Source organism: Carcharhinus amblyrhynchos, chromosome 1 (assembly GCF_965287045.1).
Source record: "Carcharhinus amblyrhynchos chromosome 1, sCarAmb.v2.hapA, whole genome shotgun sequence".
NCBI lineage: Eukaryota > Metazoa > Chordata > Chondrichthyes > Carcharhiniformes > Carcharhinidae > Carcharhinus > Carcharhinus amblyrhynchos.
In genome coordinates, this window is record NC_137324.1 from 69,952,671 (window position 1) to 69,972,959 (window position 20,289).

The 20,289-nt window shown below is 44.5% G+C and overlaps 1 protein-coding gene across 3 annotated transcripts in view; it reads right to left on the reverse strand.

Moving 5' to 3' along the window:
- The window catches only part of adamts6 (ADAM metallopeptidase with thrombospondin type 1 motif, 6), a 286,378-nt gene that overhangs the window by 115,100 nt on the left and 150,989 nt on the right, over positions 1 to 20,289 (reverse strand). For all 3 annotated transcript variants that reach the window (XM_080186565.1, XM_080186557.1, XM_080186560.1), the window contains exon 11: positions 2,208 to 2,349. In XM_080186565.1, coding sequence (XP_080042691.1) covers positions 2,208 to 2,349 — 142 coding nt within the window. The remainder of the gene's footprint in view (positions 1 to 2,207; positions 2,350 to 20,289) is intronic.

Sequence of the window (20,289 nt, forward strand, 5' to 3'; positions counted from 1 at the left end):
CATCTGTTACCTTTCCATTAGGAGTTGCAGCTGCAAGAACTCTGGAACAGAAAGGCAGAGGTCCTGACCTGCACTGAGTAAATGGCTGTCTGGGTGCTATTTAAATATGGCATCAGGACCTTTGACCCCATGAGGTAACAACATAGCAGGTGACATTTTGCCTGCCTCACCATAGGATTGGCTGATATCCTGATGCATAATTCATAAGTTGAAGAGTGAAAGATCACACGTGTTCAGCAGTCCTGCCACCCAGTGGGAAGCACACCAACTTTCCCACCTGCTACTGGCCTAGATTCCAGAATGGAAGATTCCTTTGTGATTGAAGATATAACTGTGTTCTGTAATCCATGATTAAAATGTAGTACAGAAAACATAGAACATAGAACATAGAACATTACAGCACAGAACAGGCCCTTCGGCCCACGATGTTGCGCCGACCAGTTACAAAAACAATGACCCACTAGCCTATACCAATCCCTTTTCGTCCATAAACCTATCCAGAGATCTCTTAAACGCCCCCAAACTAGACGCATTTACAACTGCAGCAGGCAGGGCATTCCAATCCCTCACCACCCGCTGGGTAAAGAACCTACCCCTGACATCCGTCCTGTAGCTACCCCCCCTTAATTTAAAGCCATGCCCCCTCGTGCTAGCTTTCTCCATCCGAGGAAAAAGGCTATCACTATCCACCCTATCTAAACCTCTAATCATCTTATATGTTTCAATAAGATCCCCTCTTAGCCGCCTTCTTTCCAACGAAAACAACCCTAAATCCCTCAGTCTCTCCTCATAGGACCTCCCCACCATACCAGGCAACATCCTAGTAAACCTCCTCTGCACCCTCTCCAACGCCTCCACATCCTTCTTGTAATGCGGGGACCAGAACTGCACACAGTACTCCAAGTGCGGCCGCACTAGAGTAGTGTACAGTTGCAACATTACACTGCGACTCCTAAATTCAATCCCCCTACCAATAAACGCCAAGACACCGTACGCCTTCTTAACAACCTTATCTACTTGATTCCCAACTTTCAGGGATCTATGTACACACACACCTAGATCCCTCTGTTCATCCACACTATTCAAAGTCACATGTGTTGATTTAATATGTGGCAATAACATGCCTTTACATACCATCTTCAACATAGAATAAAATGTCATATTTTGTTGTCCACAGGGAAAGAGGAAAACATGTTGAAGCAAGTGGAGAGAGATTATGAATGATGACCAAAAGCTTAGTTGTAAAGCTTGTTGATCAAACCATTCAACCAGCAAGATCATCAAGTTGATTAAATCATTAGTTCCAATACCTATTTAATCAGTGTAATGCCTAATATGAACAGGAGAAAGCGTAACAATCTATTAGGTAACATAATCTGAATTATCCAATACATAGTAAAGTTTATTCTGTTTTAGTATGTAAGATAGGCATCAAGTGTACAGAAAGGATCAGTTCTGTGAAAATCTTGTTAATTCTCAGGACTCCTCACAGGGGGAAAGATGTTAGCTTTTCCGATCAAAGTTGTTTTAACGCTTTTTTTGTAAAATTGAGACTCCGTAGATAAAATCTACTAACAAAAAACATATACAATTAACATGTAAGCACATACTGGTCTATGTAGCCTCAGCTGTACAGCCACCTTCATAGTTTTGAAAAAACAAGTCTTCAGTATTTGGTGATAATCGGATATCCCACATGGTATATTGCCAGGCTAGACCATGCCGTGTGTGAAGTTATCAAGAGGTCAGGAGTTTCTTCTCCATATCAGGGATGGGAAATAGACGAGACCTGGTCCAAGAGGCGTTCAGGTAACTGTCAACAACTAACTCAAGAACAGCACTGACAGAAATGTAGCACCATCTTATCTCAGGGATGGTGTGTGGCCTGTGTTGAGGGCAAGTCTATTCCACAGAACTGTTAGGGCACAGAAGGAGGCCTTTGGCCTATCATGTCTGCACCGGTAAATTTACATTGTGCGTGCTTCGTGAAGTTATTCTTCTCGTATATTAACAATACAGTTAATGAAAAAGTCAAAGCATGTGCATCGTCATTATTTACGTATAACCACAGAAGTGCAAGTGAAATTGGGTTTGACCATTTACATAGCACCTAAAGTGGGGGAAGGCAGGGAGTGCATAAGTGTTCGAGGATTGCTGAAATGCATAATTAACTGCAATGGAGCAATTTTAGGAATCAGATGTCTTACCCCATATTTACACTGGCGTGACGTGGTACCATACTGGAACCGGCATTGTTCATCAGCGTCATACACCTGGCCTGGTGCTATTGTTGGATAAAGAAAATCACGTTTTGGTGGTTCGTTATCCAGGCAAGTTCCACGCCCAGAGCTGTTGGAAAATGAAAAAAATTACCTACTCAAAAAAAATTAATTATCCTTCTAGCAAATTTCTAAAAGGATACACATTGGCAGTTGAAGGATATTTTCTATCATCCTATTGGTTTTGCCATAGATATAATCAACACCGTAAGGCAAAAGGAAAACTACTGAGATAAACCATTATTGCAGTAATGACGTCACAAAGTTGGCTCTCTTGTTTGCCACAACATAAACCAATATGAAACAAGCATTATTTTATGATTGTAACAAACAGAACTTTCAATTCACAACCTTAAAAACAAATAAAAGGCCCACACATAAAATATTAGATCAGCTATCTGTGAGTGCTCACACCTGGTTCCATTTTTATATATCGAATTGTAGCCAGACAATCACCTGCAATGATTTCTCTTCAGTTCCCACAAGTTACCACTGGTGTCCCGCAAAGATAATTTTTTGGCCCCTTCTGTTTCTCATCTATAAGTTGCCCTTTGGTGACATCATCCAAAAAATGGTGTTAACTTCCACATAGATGTTGATGAGTTCTGTTCAATCTCACCATCACCAGTCTCGATTCCTTCACTGTCTCTAAATTGTCAGACTGCTTGTCCGACATCCAGTACTGGATAAGCAGAAATTTCCTCTCTCTAAATTCTGGGAAGATCAGATCCATTACATTGGCCTCACAAGGTTGCCCAATTACACTGGGCACTTATTCCCCACACCCCAGGCAGTGGATCCACAGAGCAGAACACCAGCCTCCATGCAAAACTTTAATGATTGTAAAATTGTTAATAGATTGGAAGTGGGTTTTTCATCCCTCAGGGACAGGAAGTCCCATCTCTGATAGACGCCGGTCAATCAGAAGCCGCAGCTCTCCCAGGGCCAATGTGGTGGGGATGGTGGCCACTGCTGGTACTGCACCTCAGCACTGAGGAGACAAGCTGCGATGGATTGGAACTTTAAGTGCTTGGAGGTTGGAATGGGGTGTTTAGGCCAGGGTTTGAGAGGCCCACTTAAGGGCCTCAACTGGGCCACAGGTTGGTGAACATGCCAGCATCTTCCTCACTGCCTGTAAAATCATGATGGGAGGCACACTGCTTTGACACCACATCCTAAGAGTCCATCTGCCTGCTTTCCTGCCCACAGGTGGCCTGTATCATTCATCCCTTTGTCTCTGCCCCCATCATAAACCTCTCTCCTTGGCGACTGACTCCATCCCTCTCCCTGTTAAACATCCGAGATTGAATCAAACTGATCACAACCTTGGCGTCATCGTTGATCCTAACACATACTTCTGACGATGTACTCCCAACATTGCTAATTTGCTGATGACACCAAGATTGGTGGAACGGCAAATTGCACGGAGGGTGTGGAGAGTCTGCAGAAGGATCTAGATAGGCTGGGCGAATGGGCCAGGAAATGGCAAATGGAATTTAATGTTGGCAAGTGCGAGGTGGTCCATTTTGGTAGGAATAATGGTAGGAAGGATTATTACTTACGTGGAGAAAAACTGCAGCAGGCAACGGTGCAGAGGGACCTCGGGGTCCTTGTGCATGAGTCGCAAAAACCCAGCTTGCAGGTGCAGCAGGTGGTCAGGAAGGCGAATGGGATGCTGGCCTTCATAGTGAGGGGGATTGAATATAAAAGTAGGGAGGTCTTGTTGCGGCTGTATAGGGCATTGGTGAGGCCGCAGCTGGAGTACTGTGTGCAGTTTTGGTCGCCGTACTTACGCAAGGATATTTTGGCCTTGGAGGGAGTGCAGAGGAGGTTTACTAGGCTGATACCGGAGTTGAGGGGGTTGAGCTATGAGGAGAGGCTGAATAAAATAGGCTTGTACACGTTAGAGTTTAGAAGAATGAGGGGAGATCTCATTGAGACATATAAGATGATGAATGGGATGGATAGGATAGAGGTGGAGAGACTCTTCCCGCTCAGAAAGGACAGTAGGACTAGAGGGCACAGCCTCAAGATAAAGGGGGGGCGGTTTAGAACAGAGTTGAAGAGGAACTTCTTCACTCAAAGGGTGGTGAATCTCTGGAATTCTCTGCCCGTTGAAGTGGTGGAGGCTGCCTCGCTAAATATTTTTAAGACGCGGGTTGATGGGTTTTTGATAAGAGAGGGGATTAAGGGTTATGGGGAGAGGGCGGGAAAGTGGAACTGAGCCACGACAGATCAGCCATGATCTTATTGAATGGTGGGGCAGGCTCGAAGGGCTAGATGGCCTACTCCTGCTCCTATTTCTTATGTTCTTATGTTCTAATTCCACAATTAATATTGTCCAATATCATCATGTAATACTGCGTGACTCAACTTTGACTCAGCTCATCTGTTGCTGAAACCTCGTCACATCTTTGTCACTTCCAGCCTTGACCTTTGCAATGAACTTCTGTTGGCCTCCCACTTTCCACTCTGGAAACTTGGATTTATTCACAACTTGTCTGTTTGTGCCTAAACTTACAGCAAGTCGCATATGTTCTTATGACCTACAGTGGCTTGCAGGTAGGCAATGCCTCAATTTTAAAATTCTCATCCTTGGTTTCAAATCTCTCTATGGTCTTGCTCCTCCCTATTCTGTATGTTTCTCCAGTTCTACAATCCTCCAAGATATTTGCAATTCATTGTCCTCTTGTTCATTCCTGATTTTAACTGCTTCACCAGTGGCAGCTCTTCCATCAGCTCTGGATATCCCTCACCAACCTCTCTGCCTCCCTATCCTAGTTTTAGACATTCCCTAAATCTTATCTCCTTGACCAAACATTTTGCATCGAAAAAATGTTGGAAGTTTTCGCACTATATATTTCAATTCACTCAATAAGCATTATTATGTTACACTTAAATGTTTATTTCTTTTATCAATTTATCAAGGTGGGCTAAAATAAAATCAAGGTGTGCTAACATTTAAAAAAAAAATTCTCTATTACCTTATGACAATGGTACTGAATTTCATTAATTTGTGTGGCTTGGAAATAACATACCACAGAAGACTCAATCCACTAAGCTCCGCATAATCTCCAGACGTGATAGATAGGGTCAGAAACAAGGAACATGTGGAACAATTTTCCAGACTATATAGAACATAATTTTAATTTGGTCAAAATGGTTCCTTTATTTGTTTTCAATCAAAACATACCTACATCTGCTTGTATGATTAAAAGTGAGACTAAAGGTAAAACAGACAGCTGCACAATGAAAAACTACACCATTCAGGGCAACCTTTCTGCAGATTTATGTTACAAAGTTCCTGAACTCTCCCTCCAGCTCCCACACACTATGTAACAGGTATGACTAATGTTACCAAAGGCCAGATCTCCACAAAAGATCTATGAAGGTACTTTATCTGGCTCAAAATCCTAACAGCAACATGTGGGACAGGCTATTCTGCGCAGGGACTTCATCTGAAGAGCAAATTATGAACTTTCAAGGCCACAGTCATCATGTGGAGGGACCAAAGAATTAACTCCATCTGTTATTTAAGCTTACAGCATTCATTATAGATAAACTGCAAGCAGGGGGCAGTTGCTGAAGTGACACACGTGTTTAAGTTGGGACATTTCTTGGATTTAGCTAGCTTTAAGAAGCTTTATTGAGCCTGTTGTTATCAGACCAAGCAGCAAATGATTATCTCCAACACCATGGAGAAATTTATTGCATTAATGACACTTCTCTTTCAGAGTTTAGCAGAACAAGAGGATCCTTAAAAAGCAGCTGCTTTAAGTGTTTCCTAAGGTTGTATCTTTGTTGCAACTTCTGAACGTGGTAGATAATTAAGTTGCAAAATCCAATGCTGTTTGGCAAGTCCATAGAAATAGAAATGCTCTGACTTCCTGCGGAGTTTTCCATACAATATTTCCTCCTTTCAATGAGTGTACAGGATGAAAGGTGCTGCTGCATGCATTCACAAGGATGAAAATGTGCCTCACTGCGTCACTAGAAGGTATTGTGTACAATGTATGTATTGTGTGTTCCAGTTCTAGTTTCACTTTTACTTGAAACAGTTGAGCAGAAAGCACCTAGTACACTGACAATGACTGTTCTCATGTATTTAGTCTTAATAAATGAACCCACAATGTACTTATCCAATCCTTCATGAGCTATTGGTGCCTTGTGTTCTATACAGCACAAATAAGCTCAATAACTTATATCACTGTAAGAACAAGCAGTGGTTCCTTCTAAGTCACAGGAGTGGTAGCTAGTCGACATCTTTAATGGAAGCCACAACATGATAGCAAGGATGGAAATTGAGTAAGTATAGATATAACTGTGTTAATTTGTGCTACACAACATGCAAAAATTCTTGTTTTGGCCAGACACAGCAATACATTGGAGTGTGTTGAAAATGCAGTGTGGCGACTGTGAAGAAAAGCTTTGGAGACAAAGCATCGAGCAAATGCTCAAACATGGAGCTGGTAAGCAGACAGAGATTGCTGAGATTGCAGCACACAGCCTGTCAGTTCTGAAAGTTCTGAAAGTAAGACAGTGTGATTTAAAAACAATAAAAAACAACCATCATAATAATCAGCCCAAAAAAGGTTGTGATTATAACAGGGTGGCAATGGGAGTTGCTGAAAAATAAATTGAATACAAAACAACACTATTACTCTGGTGCATTCTTGCCACAACTTGTTTAGATGGGCAGAGCTTTCAACCCACACACAAAAGTGGCTACACTGACAATCAGCTAAGGTACAACAGCAGAAGGAAGATCAAAAGTGATATTGTCAGAATGTCTACAAAATTCCTGTTTGACATAGGGATGCAGCTGACCTAGTATCCAAATTCTAAATGTTTAAACAATGTATATAACTATGACTTCTTGATTCAGGTGTGTCAAAACCAAACAAGCAAGCTACAAAGAATCACCTAGTGATAGGACATTACGTTCTACACTGGCTGAACACATTCCTCAAAAGATATGGACAACACTGAAAGAACAATTCACAATCAGATCAAACTTCCACACTGATCCCTTACAGTTCACATCGTACTGCCAACAGCCTAAAGAATTCATCAACAGTGGATGCAAAGAAAAGGCTGTTTCTTTTGACTTTTCAGACACAGATGGCAGACAGAATTGTTGAGTTAGAGATCATATCTGCTCTTACAATCCCAACAATGCAAAAGGAGGCCTTTTGGCCCATGAAGCCAGCACCGACAACAATCTCACCCAGGTTCTATCCCCATAGGCCCATGTATTTATTCTAGACCCCTGACACTAAGAGGCAATTTACCATGGCCAATCAACTTAACCCACACATCTTTGGACGGTGGGAGGAAACTGGAGCACCCAGAGGAAACCCACACAGACAGGAGAAAAACATGCAAACTCCACACATATGTAAGTATTCTCAAAAGATCTGCTGTACAAACCCCTTCACACTTTTCACCACCAGCATACACTAGTAATTGTGTTTATCATACACAAGATGCACTGCAGCAACTCCCCAAGATTCCTTCAGCAGCACCTGCCAAACCTGTGATCTGCACCACCTAGATGATAAACGCAGCAGATGGGAACACCATGTGGCCAAATAGGCCATTTAAAATGGCAATTTATAAAACACTCTGGGACAACTGGGCCGGAACTAAAACGACAGGCTGCAGCCTAAAAGACAGAGATAAATAAGCTGCAACACAGATGAATGAATACACAGGATATGGGTCATCTCCAGGACAAAAGAGACTTTCTGGTCAAACTGGGTTGTTTAGCAGACAGAGGGGCGCAGTAACCCCTTATTTGGGGGGGGAGTTGTGTATTCTACATGCCCCCAGCACCTACAGACAGGGCCACTGGGGACACACTCAGTGATCGGTGTGGTAGCATCCAATTGGACTTTATCGATCAGGGTGATTGAGTCCTGATCGATTGATTGGAAATGGCCAAAAGGGGTGAGAAACCCAACGGGGTATAAAGTGTGCTGCGCAACCAAGAATCTCTCTCTCTCTCTCTCTCTCTCTGACCCCACAAACGAGATACAACAATGGTCACTGTCGTCAACGATGACCAGCACAAGGAGAGCCATCATACCCGAGAAGGAAGGAAGACTAGAGCCAGAGTGCCAGACCAGACCAAAGGACCAGACTATGCAGAGGATGACCGACACCAAGGCGCAGATAAAGGCCAATATCTGCTTGGGTACTTGCCAGTCACGCAAAGTTACGTCAAGGTCTCGTACTGGACTTGAACTTTAGTATTTTCTGTAAGATAACTTATTGTTGGTTGTGTGGGTGATTATTGATTGTGTGTTTTAAATAAATATTGGTTGCACAAATGAGATGTCTACTCGCAGTTCTTTGTCCACTGTATAAAGGTTAAAGCAGACTGTGCGGCAGCCACAACAATTGGCAACTCCACCGGGACATCGACAAGAAATAACTTTGCTTTTCTGATATTGAATCCTGTATTGAATGATTACTTAAAATGATTCAATCCTATATTGAATGATTATTTAAAACTCAGAGCCAATAGGTGTAAACTCCTTATTGGACAAATAACAGCTTTCGGGAAATTGTTTATTGTGCATGCATTGTTACTAACAAGGAGGGGGGGTAAACTCCAGAGATTTGCATTAGAATCCGGAGGGATTAGGACCAGAACATAAGCCCAAAGCCGTACCCGCAGTCCAATCAACTCCCTATCCTCGTTGAATATAGAATAGCAGGAAACAGCACAGAAACAGAGAAGTGTCCCATATGAGAAACAAAAATCAGGGAATTTATTAAGAAGAAAGGGTGGTCCCTATGGGCAGAATCTTGTGCTAATACTGAGATGGGACTGGGATCCTAGAGCAGAAGTATTAGGATGACCTAAGGAAAATTCAGGGAAAACGGGCAGACAAATGTGAGAAAGAAATTGCCATTGTGAGCTGCTTAGGGCAACTGCTAGGAACAGAAAAAGAATTAAACTCAGTTCGTAAGGAACTGGAGGAAGCGAAACAGGCACAGGAGGAAAAGGAGAAGGAGATTAAGAAACTAAAGGAACAACAGCAGGAGAGGATAAAAAAAAGAACTGAACAGGAGGAGGAGATTAAGAAACTAAAAGAACAGCAGCAGGAGAGGATAGAGCAGAAAGGAGCCGAAAAGGACAGAGAGGTAGATGAATTAAAGAGAACCAACCAGGCAAATTTATTACATCTGGGCAATTTTCAAACCCAGCATGAGAGAGTCTACCAAGACTCTGTCTTGGCCAAAGGTGAAGCCGAGCAGACAGTAGCATGATTGGAAGTGCACTGATCTGCAGGTGGCAATAAAGGCACTACATCAAGCCAGTAAAGAACAGAGACAGGCAACCGCTAACCACTCCAAATGCTAGCGAGAAATTCCACGGCTGGAACCCCTATTATCGGTTCGAAATGGATTTATGTGTACCTTTGGGACAATAGAGGAAGAGGAGATAGAGGATGCGTATTGGGGAGAGTTCAAGGAAAATGGTAGACTTTAAATTATGCTAACCAAGGATTGGGGTCCACCACCATCTTTCCCAGAGGAAGTCATGCCCACTGCGCCCCCAGATTCACCTCCAGTACCGATGCACCCAGTGACGACTGAACATCGGGTAGGAGAGTCTCAGGCCCAGCTGTTACGTACACGACCCCGTTTATTGTGGCACAATTGGCCAAAATCTCAAATAAAATCACAATTTTTGAGCCTTCAATTGATCTATACAGTTTCTTTGAAGATGTTAGGCAGCAGAAGATAATGCACGGGCTAGATGAAAGGGAAGTAGTGAAGCTCACGGTCATATGCTTAAGCAAGTCTGTACAGTCTGCCCTGCCAAGCCCTCAAAATGTTGGGGAAGGAACCTTGAACGAGATCAAGGAAGCAATATTGACCGCGGTAGGGTTTAATAAAGGGGATCCTGTAGATGGGTTAAATAAATGTAGAGGAAAGGGGAACATCTGACTGCCTTTGCTGGTCGTTTATGGATTCATTTCACGGGAGTGTATGGGGAATTAGATCAGGTTAGATTAAATGAGGCTGATTCATCCAAATGGGCTGGGACATTAGTCTCGCACACCACAGAGGAAGGCAAGAAAGCCAGCGCTAATTTTGACCCTGCAAGACTACACACAATGAAGCGACGCAGCACGGTTTCATTAAAGGGAAGTCGTGTCTGACAAATTTACGGGAGTTCTATGAGGATGTGTCTAGGGCAGTGGATAGAGGAGAGCCGGTGGATGTGGTCTTTCTAGATTTTCAGGAGGCGTTTGACAAAGTACCTCACAAGAGGTTATTGCAGAAGGTCGAGGGACATGGAGTTGGGGGTAGGGTGTTAGCGTGGATAGAGGATTGGTTGTCAAATAGGAGGCAGAGAGTGGGGGTCAACGGGTGCTATTCGGATTGGCGGATGGTGACTAGTGGAGTGCCCCAGGGGTCGGTGCTGGGGCCTCAGCTTTTTACCGTTTATATAGATGATCTGGAGGAGGGAACCGAGTGTAGGGTGTCGAAATTTGCTGATGACACCAAGATTGGGGGAACGGCAAATTGTGCGGAGGGTGTGGAGAGTCTGCAGAAGGATCTAGATAGGCTGGGCGAATGGGCCAGGAAATGGCAAATGGAATTTAATGTTGGCAAGTGCGAGGTGGTCCACTTTGGTAGGAATAATGTAGGAAGGATTATTACTTACGTGGCGAAAAACTGCAGCAGGCGACAGTGCAGAGGGACCTAGGGGTCCTTGTGCATGAGTCGCAAAAACCCAGCTTGCAGGTGCAGCAGGTGGTCAGGAAGGCGAATGGGATGCTGGCCTTCATAGCGAGGGGGATTGAATATAAAAGTAGGGAGGTCTTGCTGCAGCTGTATAGGGCATTGGTGAGGCCGCAGCTGGAGTACTGTGTGCAGTTTTGGGCGCCGCACCTGCGCAAAGATATTTTGGCCTTGGAGGGACTGCAGAGGAGGTTTACTAGGCTGATACCGGAGTTGAGGGGGTTGAGCTATGAGGAGAGGCTGAATAAACTAGGCTTGTACTCGTTAGAGTTTAGAAGAATGAGGGGAGATCTCATTGAGACGTATAAGATGATGAATGGGATGGATAGGATAGAGGTGGAGAGACTCTTCCCGCTCAAAAAAGACAGTAGGACTAGGGGGCACAGCCTCAAGATAAAGGGGGGGGTGCTTTAGAACGGAGTTGAGGAGGAACTTCTTCACTCAAAGGGTGGTGAATCTCTGGAATTCTCTGCCCGTTGAAGTGGTGGAGGCTGCCTCGCTAAATATTTTTAAGATGCGGGTTGATGGGTTTTTGATAAGAGAGGGGATTAAGGGTTATGGGGAGAGGGCGGGAAAGTGGAACTGAGCCACGACAGATCAGCCATGATCTTATTGAATGGCGGGGCAGGCTCGAAGGGCTAGATGGCCTACTCCTGCTCCTATTTCTTATGTTCTTATGTTCTCTGACACTTAGCTCGAGTCTGGGAACAGGAAGTTCAGGGAGCCTCAATGTCATGGTCAGAAAGGGAGGTGAGAATGCTTCCAATAAGGGCTAGCCAGGGTCCAGTATGGAGAAACGAGGGTAAAAGGGATCACCAATATCAGACAGGTACAGCTCCAATTTACACAGCAGTCCTGGTGAGAGAGAGAGGGACATGTTTTAATTGTGGCAGCCAGGACACTTCACCTGAGATTGCAGGAGTCCCATACTACCATATACATGGTCCTCGAGACTACCATGACTAGCGGCTCTACCAGTTAGGGCAGCTCCTAGGTACAAGACAGAACACCACCCACCACCAATGGAAGGTCACGGTCACCCCATGCATACCGTAAGTACGAGCCCATCACTGTGTCCAACTGTTCCCACCTATGGAATCCCGGACTGATGGTGCCTGGCCTCCCCAACCTGGATCCGTAGCACCAGGTGGGATAGCGTAGGAACACCTCCAGTTAATGGCGACGTAAGAGGCCACCTCATAGAATTCCTTTGGGATACTGGAGGCTCCCGAACTACCCTAAATGTATCAAAATTAAAATCAGACATCCCTTGGCCAGCTTGGGCACAATTACACTCAGTGGATTCACAGGACACATGCAGGAGGGACACATTACAGCCCCTGTACAGGTCCACCTCGGTAACATGGAGTGCGACCATCCGGTAGTATTAGTTGACCTTCCTCCAAGCACTGAACACATTTATATTAATAAATGGAATCTTTCATTTGACCCAACTAATCGATGCATTTGGTAGATGGCTACGATTAGCAGAGCGCCATCAATCATTCCAGTCAGGATACATGCTAATAGGATTAGCACAACAGGGGAATTCTGGTTTGATCCCTTAACCATTAGCAATGATCCAGCCATCAGGGAGGTGCTTCATAGAAACAATGGAGTGTTTGGGCGGCACAAAGATGATTGTGGCCAGATACCTGGGGAAGTGTTATTGAAGGGCCAGACCTGAAACCACAGAGACAATACGGTTTCCCCAGACCGGCAGAGGGGGAGATGGCCAAAGTAATTGATATTCTATTGCAGCAGGGGGTGTTGAGACGAGTGGCATCCACAAATAATGAGCCGATATGGCCTGTGAAGAAGGTAGATGGATCATGGATGTTAACGGTCAATATTGGGAATTAAGTAGGTTACCCCACTCACAGCCCCCACAGTAGCCACAAGCCCCGTCACCATGATGAGACAGGGAACCCAGGCAAAGTTCTTCATGGTACTGGATACCATCCCTTTAAAATCGGTCCTGCCAGTACAAGTTTGCTTTTATCTTCCAAAGACAGCAATACACTTGGACTTGCCCACCACAGGGTTTCCATAATTCCCCGTTCATCTTCTAAAGGCAACTAGCTACCGATTAGAAAGATTTTCCCGACCCGAGTGCTTGGTCCAATGCGTAGATGATTTACACCAAAGAGGAGCATATAACACTGCTGGATGAATTACTCGCGCTGCTCCATTCATTAAGCTGCAAAGTCAACACGAAAAAGACCCAAATTTTGCAAACCCAAGGTTATATTCCTAGCTACAGTGATTACGCATGGGAAGAGGGAGATCGAACAGAAAAGGATAGACTCCATAGTGCACCTCCCATTGCTCCGAGATGTGAGTGTCCTCGATCTTTCCTAGGTCTAGTAGGGTACTGTCAGAAACATATAACGGCTTTGCCACTAAGGCAGCCCCACTTTCTGAATTGCTAAAGAAAAACCCGACCTGGAAGTGGATTGCGCAGCACACAGCTGCAATAACTGATTTAAAGTGCACCCTTGCCAGCCTTACTAGACCCTGACCCAGATCTATCATACGCCTTAGAAGTTGCAGTCACTGACCACACACTTTCAGCAGTATTATTACAAGACAGACATGGTAGACCAGGCCCAGTCATCTACGCCTCACGAGTATTGGACCCAGTCGAACAAGGTTTCTCCAGGTGTGAACGCCATCTGCTCACAGTATTTTGGGCCGTGCAGCATTGCCGGACTGAACCCAGTAACCATTCTCACTGAACACATCCCAACACAGCTTCTGCTGGACGGCTGCCTTAAAGACAGCTCAGTAAGCCAGGTCCGCACTGCCCATTGGACACTGCTACTGCAGGGTAGAGACATCACCATAAAGCAAACCAAAGTGCCCACGTCCCTGGCAGATAATTTAAATTACGGGGGAGATCCTCTTGAGTGTCAGGTTCTTGCCACGAAGGACCCCACAGGTCAGTTTATCCTGAAATGACAGGAGACACGATCAGGGGCAAAACAGGCAGCCCCCAGCGGACAGACTCAGCCATGAGAGTTTATGTAGATGGTTTATCCGCCATAGCGGATGGGACCAGAATCACAGGATGTGGCATTTATGTGGAAAATCAACAGGAATAGCTACTAATAAAACTCGCCTTCAAACCACCCAGCCATTTGAGTGCTCAAGCTGCTGAACTAGCAGCAGTCACATATGTAGTGAGCCACCCAGACCTATTTCCAACACCTGCCAACATACAGTCTGACAGTATGTATGTGTGCAACAGCCTGACTGAGTTCCTACTGTTATGGGAAGACAGAGGCTTCGTATCTGCGGATGGAAAGCCCCTACCATCAGCCCCCTTATTAAAATACGTTCTGCAGGCCACTGAAGGACGCACATATGGGATTATTAAGATTAGAAGCCATCAAAGGATCTCCCGACCTGGAAACTGTAAGGCCATTGCATTAGTTAAGGCCAGTGCTCGTACAGGACAGTTTTGGCAGCCACCTGTAGGAGAGCGAGTCAATGCTGTGACCATCTGCCAAACTAATATAGCCGACTTGGTTCAGGCGCAACGCACTGAGTTCCCTAAAACAATTTTTAGAAGCAGTCTACCCAGCCCCATATGAGAAATGGAAAGACAAAATGCAGATTCAGGAGGGTTTGATATTAAAGGCAGGCATATACGTAGTCCCTTCCCAGGACAGAAATCAGCTCATCTACCAGTACCATGACGGACATGGCCATCAGGGCATAGAGACAACAACTGAATGATTAAAAGAATTATGTTGGTGGCCTGAACTGCACGATGACGTTGCCCATTATATCAACAATTGTTTAATTTATGCCAAGAACAACCCCGATAGGTATGCCAGAAAAGTGGAGCTAAGGCACACACATCCAGTACGTAGAAGGCCCCTGGACAAATCTCAAATTGATTATATCAGCCCACTAGTGTCATGTAGGAATGGATTTAAAAACGTCTGAGTAATAATAGACACTTTCACCAAATGGGTCAAGGCATTCCCCACTAGATCCAACACAGGTAAGGCCACTGCAAAGGTATTAGCCCAGCAGATGTTTACACAATAGGGTCTTTTCCACAGCACAGAGTCTGACCAAGGGACATATTTCACCGGGCGGATGATGCAGAACATTCTGGCTATGTTCGGCATCAAGCAGAAATTCCATATCATCTACCATCCACAATCCAGTGGAATCATAGAGCACACGAACCAAGTGCTAAATGGATCATTAGAAAGACACAACATGGAATATAGTACTTCCATTTGCCCTCATAAAGGTACATAATACTGTTTCCAGTTCTACTGGATTCACCCCCCACATATTAATGACTGGCCTGCCTATGAGGGGGGCTGAATACTTCTTGGGGTTTGATTTAACTGAGCCTGCTATCACAGAATTCACCCACGGGAAAGCCATCCAGCAGATAACCAAAAACATTAAAGCAGCCCAGTTAGCCGTGGCTGTCTGATTAGGAATTACAAAGAAACTCAGCAAGGCATATTTCGATAAAAGGATACACCCAGTAGAATATAAGTTGGCCAGCAGGTGATGATTTCCCTTTACAACCGCAGTTCTTTCATGTCCCTGAGATATGCAGATCCGCATACCATCACTGACAAAATAAGTCTCTCAATATATAAGGTCCTAATCGCCAATGGGAAAACTGATTGGTTCCACGTCAATCAACTGAAAGCTTATGGGACTCAGAATAATCACTTCCACCATCTCTCATTAGAGATAGGGGAGGATGACACTGGGCGACTGGAACAGCCTCACCCAGGAAATATACTCCCCTGCGCACCTTCTCATCCACTTTCAGGTCCAGACCAGACCCTTCCTCCAACCACACTATAGCCCAGAGCCTTGTCTACACCTGAAGTGCCCCTAGGGGTACTGATCGACAGACATAACAGGAGATTTGCGCACCCTAGAGGACTGGAGCAACTCGCCAGATATCAGCCCTCGCAGCATTATGGATTCTCTCATAAACATAGACCTTAACAGACCCAGACCCAACAGTGAGGCCCTGACTAAACGACACCAGGTTATTTTGATGGGGACACCCGATGCTGCATCCCCCACATGGTTAAGGGACCAGACACAAATTAATTAGACTGGGACACGAGGATGAAGGACCCCTGAACCCTGATTCAAACACAGACCCCACAGAGCAGTCCAACAAACAGGTATGGAAACCAGGTGAGGAGATAATAATGGAGCCCCATGAGACAAATGATTCAGAAGATGAGTCTCTGTTGGGCAACTGGTTAACAAAAATGCTGAATGAAGGAATCTAAGGTGCTCCAAATGATGAAATTCAGCCTACAGTACAGACCAAATGCAAGGTACAAGAACGTCTGATGGGAGTACCCACTTAAAAGCAGTTGTATACTGCTAGTACGATTAACCAGGTTATTTATACAATCTGATGCCATGGTCTTTCACCACTTTTCTCTAGTTAAGACAGCATTAAGCCAATTATACAAATCTTTACGGCCGATATGCTAAATTTTAAAATCATTGAGGCAGCTATGCTAAATTTTAAAATCTTCAAGGTCACTGGGCTACATTTTCAACAGGAAATGAAACAAACAAGACTCTTACAGTGCAAAAGCCTGGTACAATATGCAGCTGCTCTTAACCCTGCTCCTTAGCGTTCCAAGTGACACAGAGAATTTTATTTTCAATGTTCTGAAGATGGAAGAGCCATCTCTTTACCTCTAATGTTAAAGGGACACATTTCCAACTCTTAGAGGTGCTAAATTTTACAGGTTGCCTGCCTTCAAACTCCTACACACTTATAGAAATGATGCCTTTTCAGGTCATTACAGACTAACTCCAGTGCTGTTCAAATCCCTATAGTTAATGGTGACTGCTGCTTGACTAAAACTGGCCACTTTGATTTTGTTGGCCAGTTAAATAAGCTCTTTTCTGACAACCCCACGACTCACCTATTTAGCAATCTGAACAAAATTGCTCCGTAGTGTTCCACAATTAGAAAAAGAAACTATGACATCAAGCGACACTTGATATATCCGGGCTCTCCTGACCACATCACTGTCAAATAAGTGTTCAAAGAAAAAGGGGAGGGGGGAGCATGGACATTTTAAATATATGTATATACATCAAATATTAGATATTACATTGATCTCCTCAGGACAGCGACGGACGACGACAGAGATACAACCTAGGATCCACCTCATCCGACTCATCATCGGGATAAGCACACAAGACACTCCAAGCAAGGTGAACTTTTGGTATCTCGGTTATTTATGGTTTGCCCCATCTGACGCGGGGGAATGTGAGGAGGGTATGTTATGGGTGCATCCCAATAAGAGTATAATGTTTGGGTGCAACAACCAGTGGCTGATATACAAGAAACCAAATGGCAGTTCAACTGAATGTTACCTGAGTGTCACCGTAGCAGGGGATTGGTGGGGATTTTCAAATAACGGGTGCCCTGAAAAGGGCACAACAGCCCAGAAAAGAGATTAGAGCTCGGGCAGCGTTGCCCCGGGACACTCAGAGGGGAATTTTGCATTGTACAAAATAAGAACTGGGCCAAAGCCAACCCCAGGCCCACTCCACTCGATTTGTCCTGAAGCCACCCCTGGACCACAGAATGGATTGGTTCTAAAACACACTGGGTAAACCTTGTACGGCAACATCCATTACAAATTGGTACCTGTGGTGATGGATATAGCTGGGGCCAGAGTGGTGCTCTCCCCCACTTAAGAGATTATACCTCCACTTACTTGCAGACTGTTAGGATGGAAGACAGGAATGGATGAAAGACAGGGAAGATCCAGGAGAGAGTTAGTCAATGACATAGCCACAGTATACGGGGCAGGGCTAGCAGCCATCAACACCCTTGATTTAGCTAACCTGGACAATAAACTTAGGGTTCTGACCCAACAGGTTAAACAGGCTCTAAGTTCTATCAATGAGGACAATCAGCAAGATGCTGAAGGAGAATGACTGAGAATGCAGCCAGCAGCCACATGGTTGCTGTATTGAAAGGATACATCAAGACAATTAAATTATATCAGGGGAAAATTAGAGGATGATGACCAAAAACAGGACTGGACTTTATGTAGTGCATATGGACAGTGGACAATAGAACAGTTAAGGGAAAACCTAGAGCAGGTACGCAGTAGACAGGTTCCATCTTGGATTAGTGACGAACAGGTGGAACACCTATTTACGGGTAAGAAACACCCCGAGTTATCTGGCTGCCAGATGCGACAGTTGACCAAAGTCTGGTTCAATGATGACTGCAAAGGGGCTCCAGGGAAAGCCCTGGGAATGATATTAGGGCTCCCCATAATCACTGATGACCGGGTCGGACAGAGGGTCTTTGAAGTGGAAAATATAGAGACTATCCATCAGGATATCTGGATAGGGCACGACGGCACTTTACTGCACTCAGTGGAGAAAGAAGGGAGATTTATTGGCACTACTCTGGACAGATGTCAGCAAACTGACAAAATAATCGCATACCCGTGCCCAGTTTATTTAAATGAGCACACAATGTGTGGATTCAGAACAAACACTAACCTAAATTGCTCAGTAGTATGGACACAGACATAACTTGGGTGGCTTACACGGGAGCAGGGAGTTACTGTCTCACCACCTCCCTAAAACAATATCAGTATGGCATGACACATTGTAACATCACTAACACTACAGACATACCAGCCAGGGTGTGCCTCATTCAACTAACAGGCATTCATAAGAGGGAGAGGATAGATGTGAATGCCACTGACGAGCTCCAACTGTCTCTAGGGAAATCCCATGAGAAATATGACACAAGCCTAAAACTCCTGCCGGAGGAATTGAATCTCATTCAGGCAAAACTGGCTACAGCCCACAGAACCTTCACCAAAGTAATACAGCAGACCCAAGGGGTGAAAAGGGGAATTAAAGAAATTAAAGTCACCTCTTGGTGGGATGATCTTTGGAATTGGGGGTGGGGGGTGGGGTCAAACATCCAAATCCATCCATTTGTTTACATAATGTCAAATCTGATGGTTCACCCTGGTATACCTAATCATCTTCACAGTCCAATTCAGCCGATGGAAAATGAGGATCACCCAGAGGCAGAACGTAGAGTCCACCCTTGAACCATGTTCTCCTCTTATTCAGTAGAGCAATGTTTATAGGAAGCCTGCCATTTTGCAATTTGTACTAATGAACCACTGGAAATCCTACTGCCAAAATGCACCTCAGATCTGCAGATTATAACATTTGTTTGAATGTTGGTTTATAATTAGTTTATTGCAATAATGGTGTTCAGAATATGTGATTGTCTGTATTTGTGGGTAATTAGCTTATTGTAATAATGGTGTTTAGAATATATGGCAATTTGTATTTGTAAAGTATTGTTGGCTATAGCTTCTGGAATATGTTGTAGGAATGTATTATTACTGTGCATGCCAATACCTGGGCCTTACGTGACTGTTAAGTGACTGGGAATTCCTGACAGATACTGGTCCTGAGTTTGTGATCTATCATACTTCACATTCAGGATCAAAGGGGGGACTGTGGCCAAATGGGCCATCTAAAATTAAAGCATTCTGGGACAATTGGACAAGAATTAAAACGACAGGCTGCAGCCTAAAAGACAGAGATAAACAGGCTGCAACCCAGACGAGTGAATACACAGGATATGGGTCATCTTCAGGACAAAAGGATGGGTTGTTTATCAGACATAGGGACACCGTAACCCTTTATTTGGGAGGGAGGTGTCTATTCTACATGCCTCCAGCACCTCCAGACATGGCCATTGGAGACACACCCAGAGATTGGTATGGCAGCACTCGATTGGACTTTATCGATCAGGGTAATCAAGTCTGATCGATTGATTGGCAATGGCCTAAAGGGACGCGAAACCCAATGGGGTATAAAGGGTGTTATGCAACCAAAAATCTCTCTCTCCGTCTCTGACCCCACGAATGAGCTACAATAACGGTGACCGTCGCCAGCGATGACCAGCACGAGGAGAACCATCACACCGAGAAGAAAGGAAGGCCAGAGCCAGAGTACCAGACCAGACCAAAGGACCAGACTTTGCAGAGGACGACTGAGACCAGCGCACACATAAAGGCCAATATCTGCTTGGGTACTTGCCAGTCACGCAAAGTTAAGTCAAGGTCTTGTACTGGGCTTGAATTTTAGCATTTTCTGTAAGATAACTTATTGTTGGTTGGATGGGTGATTATTGATTGTGTGTTTTAAATAAATATTGGTTTTA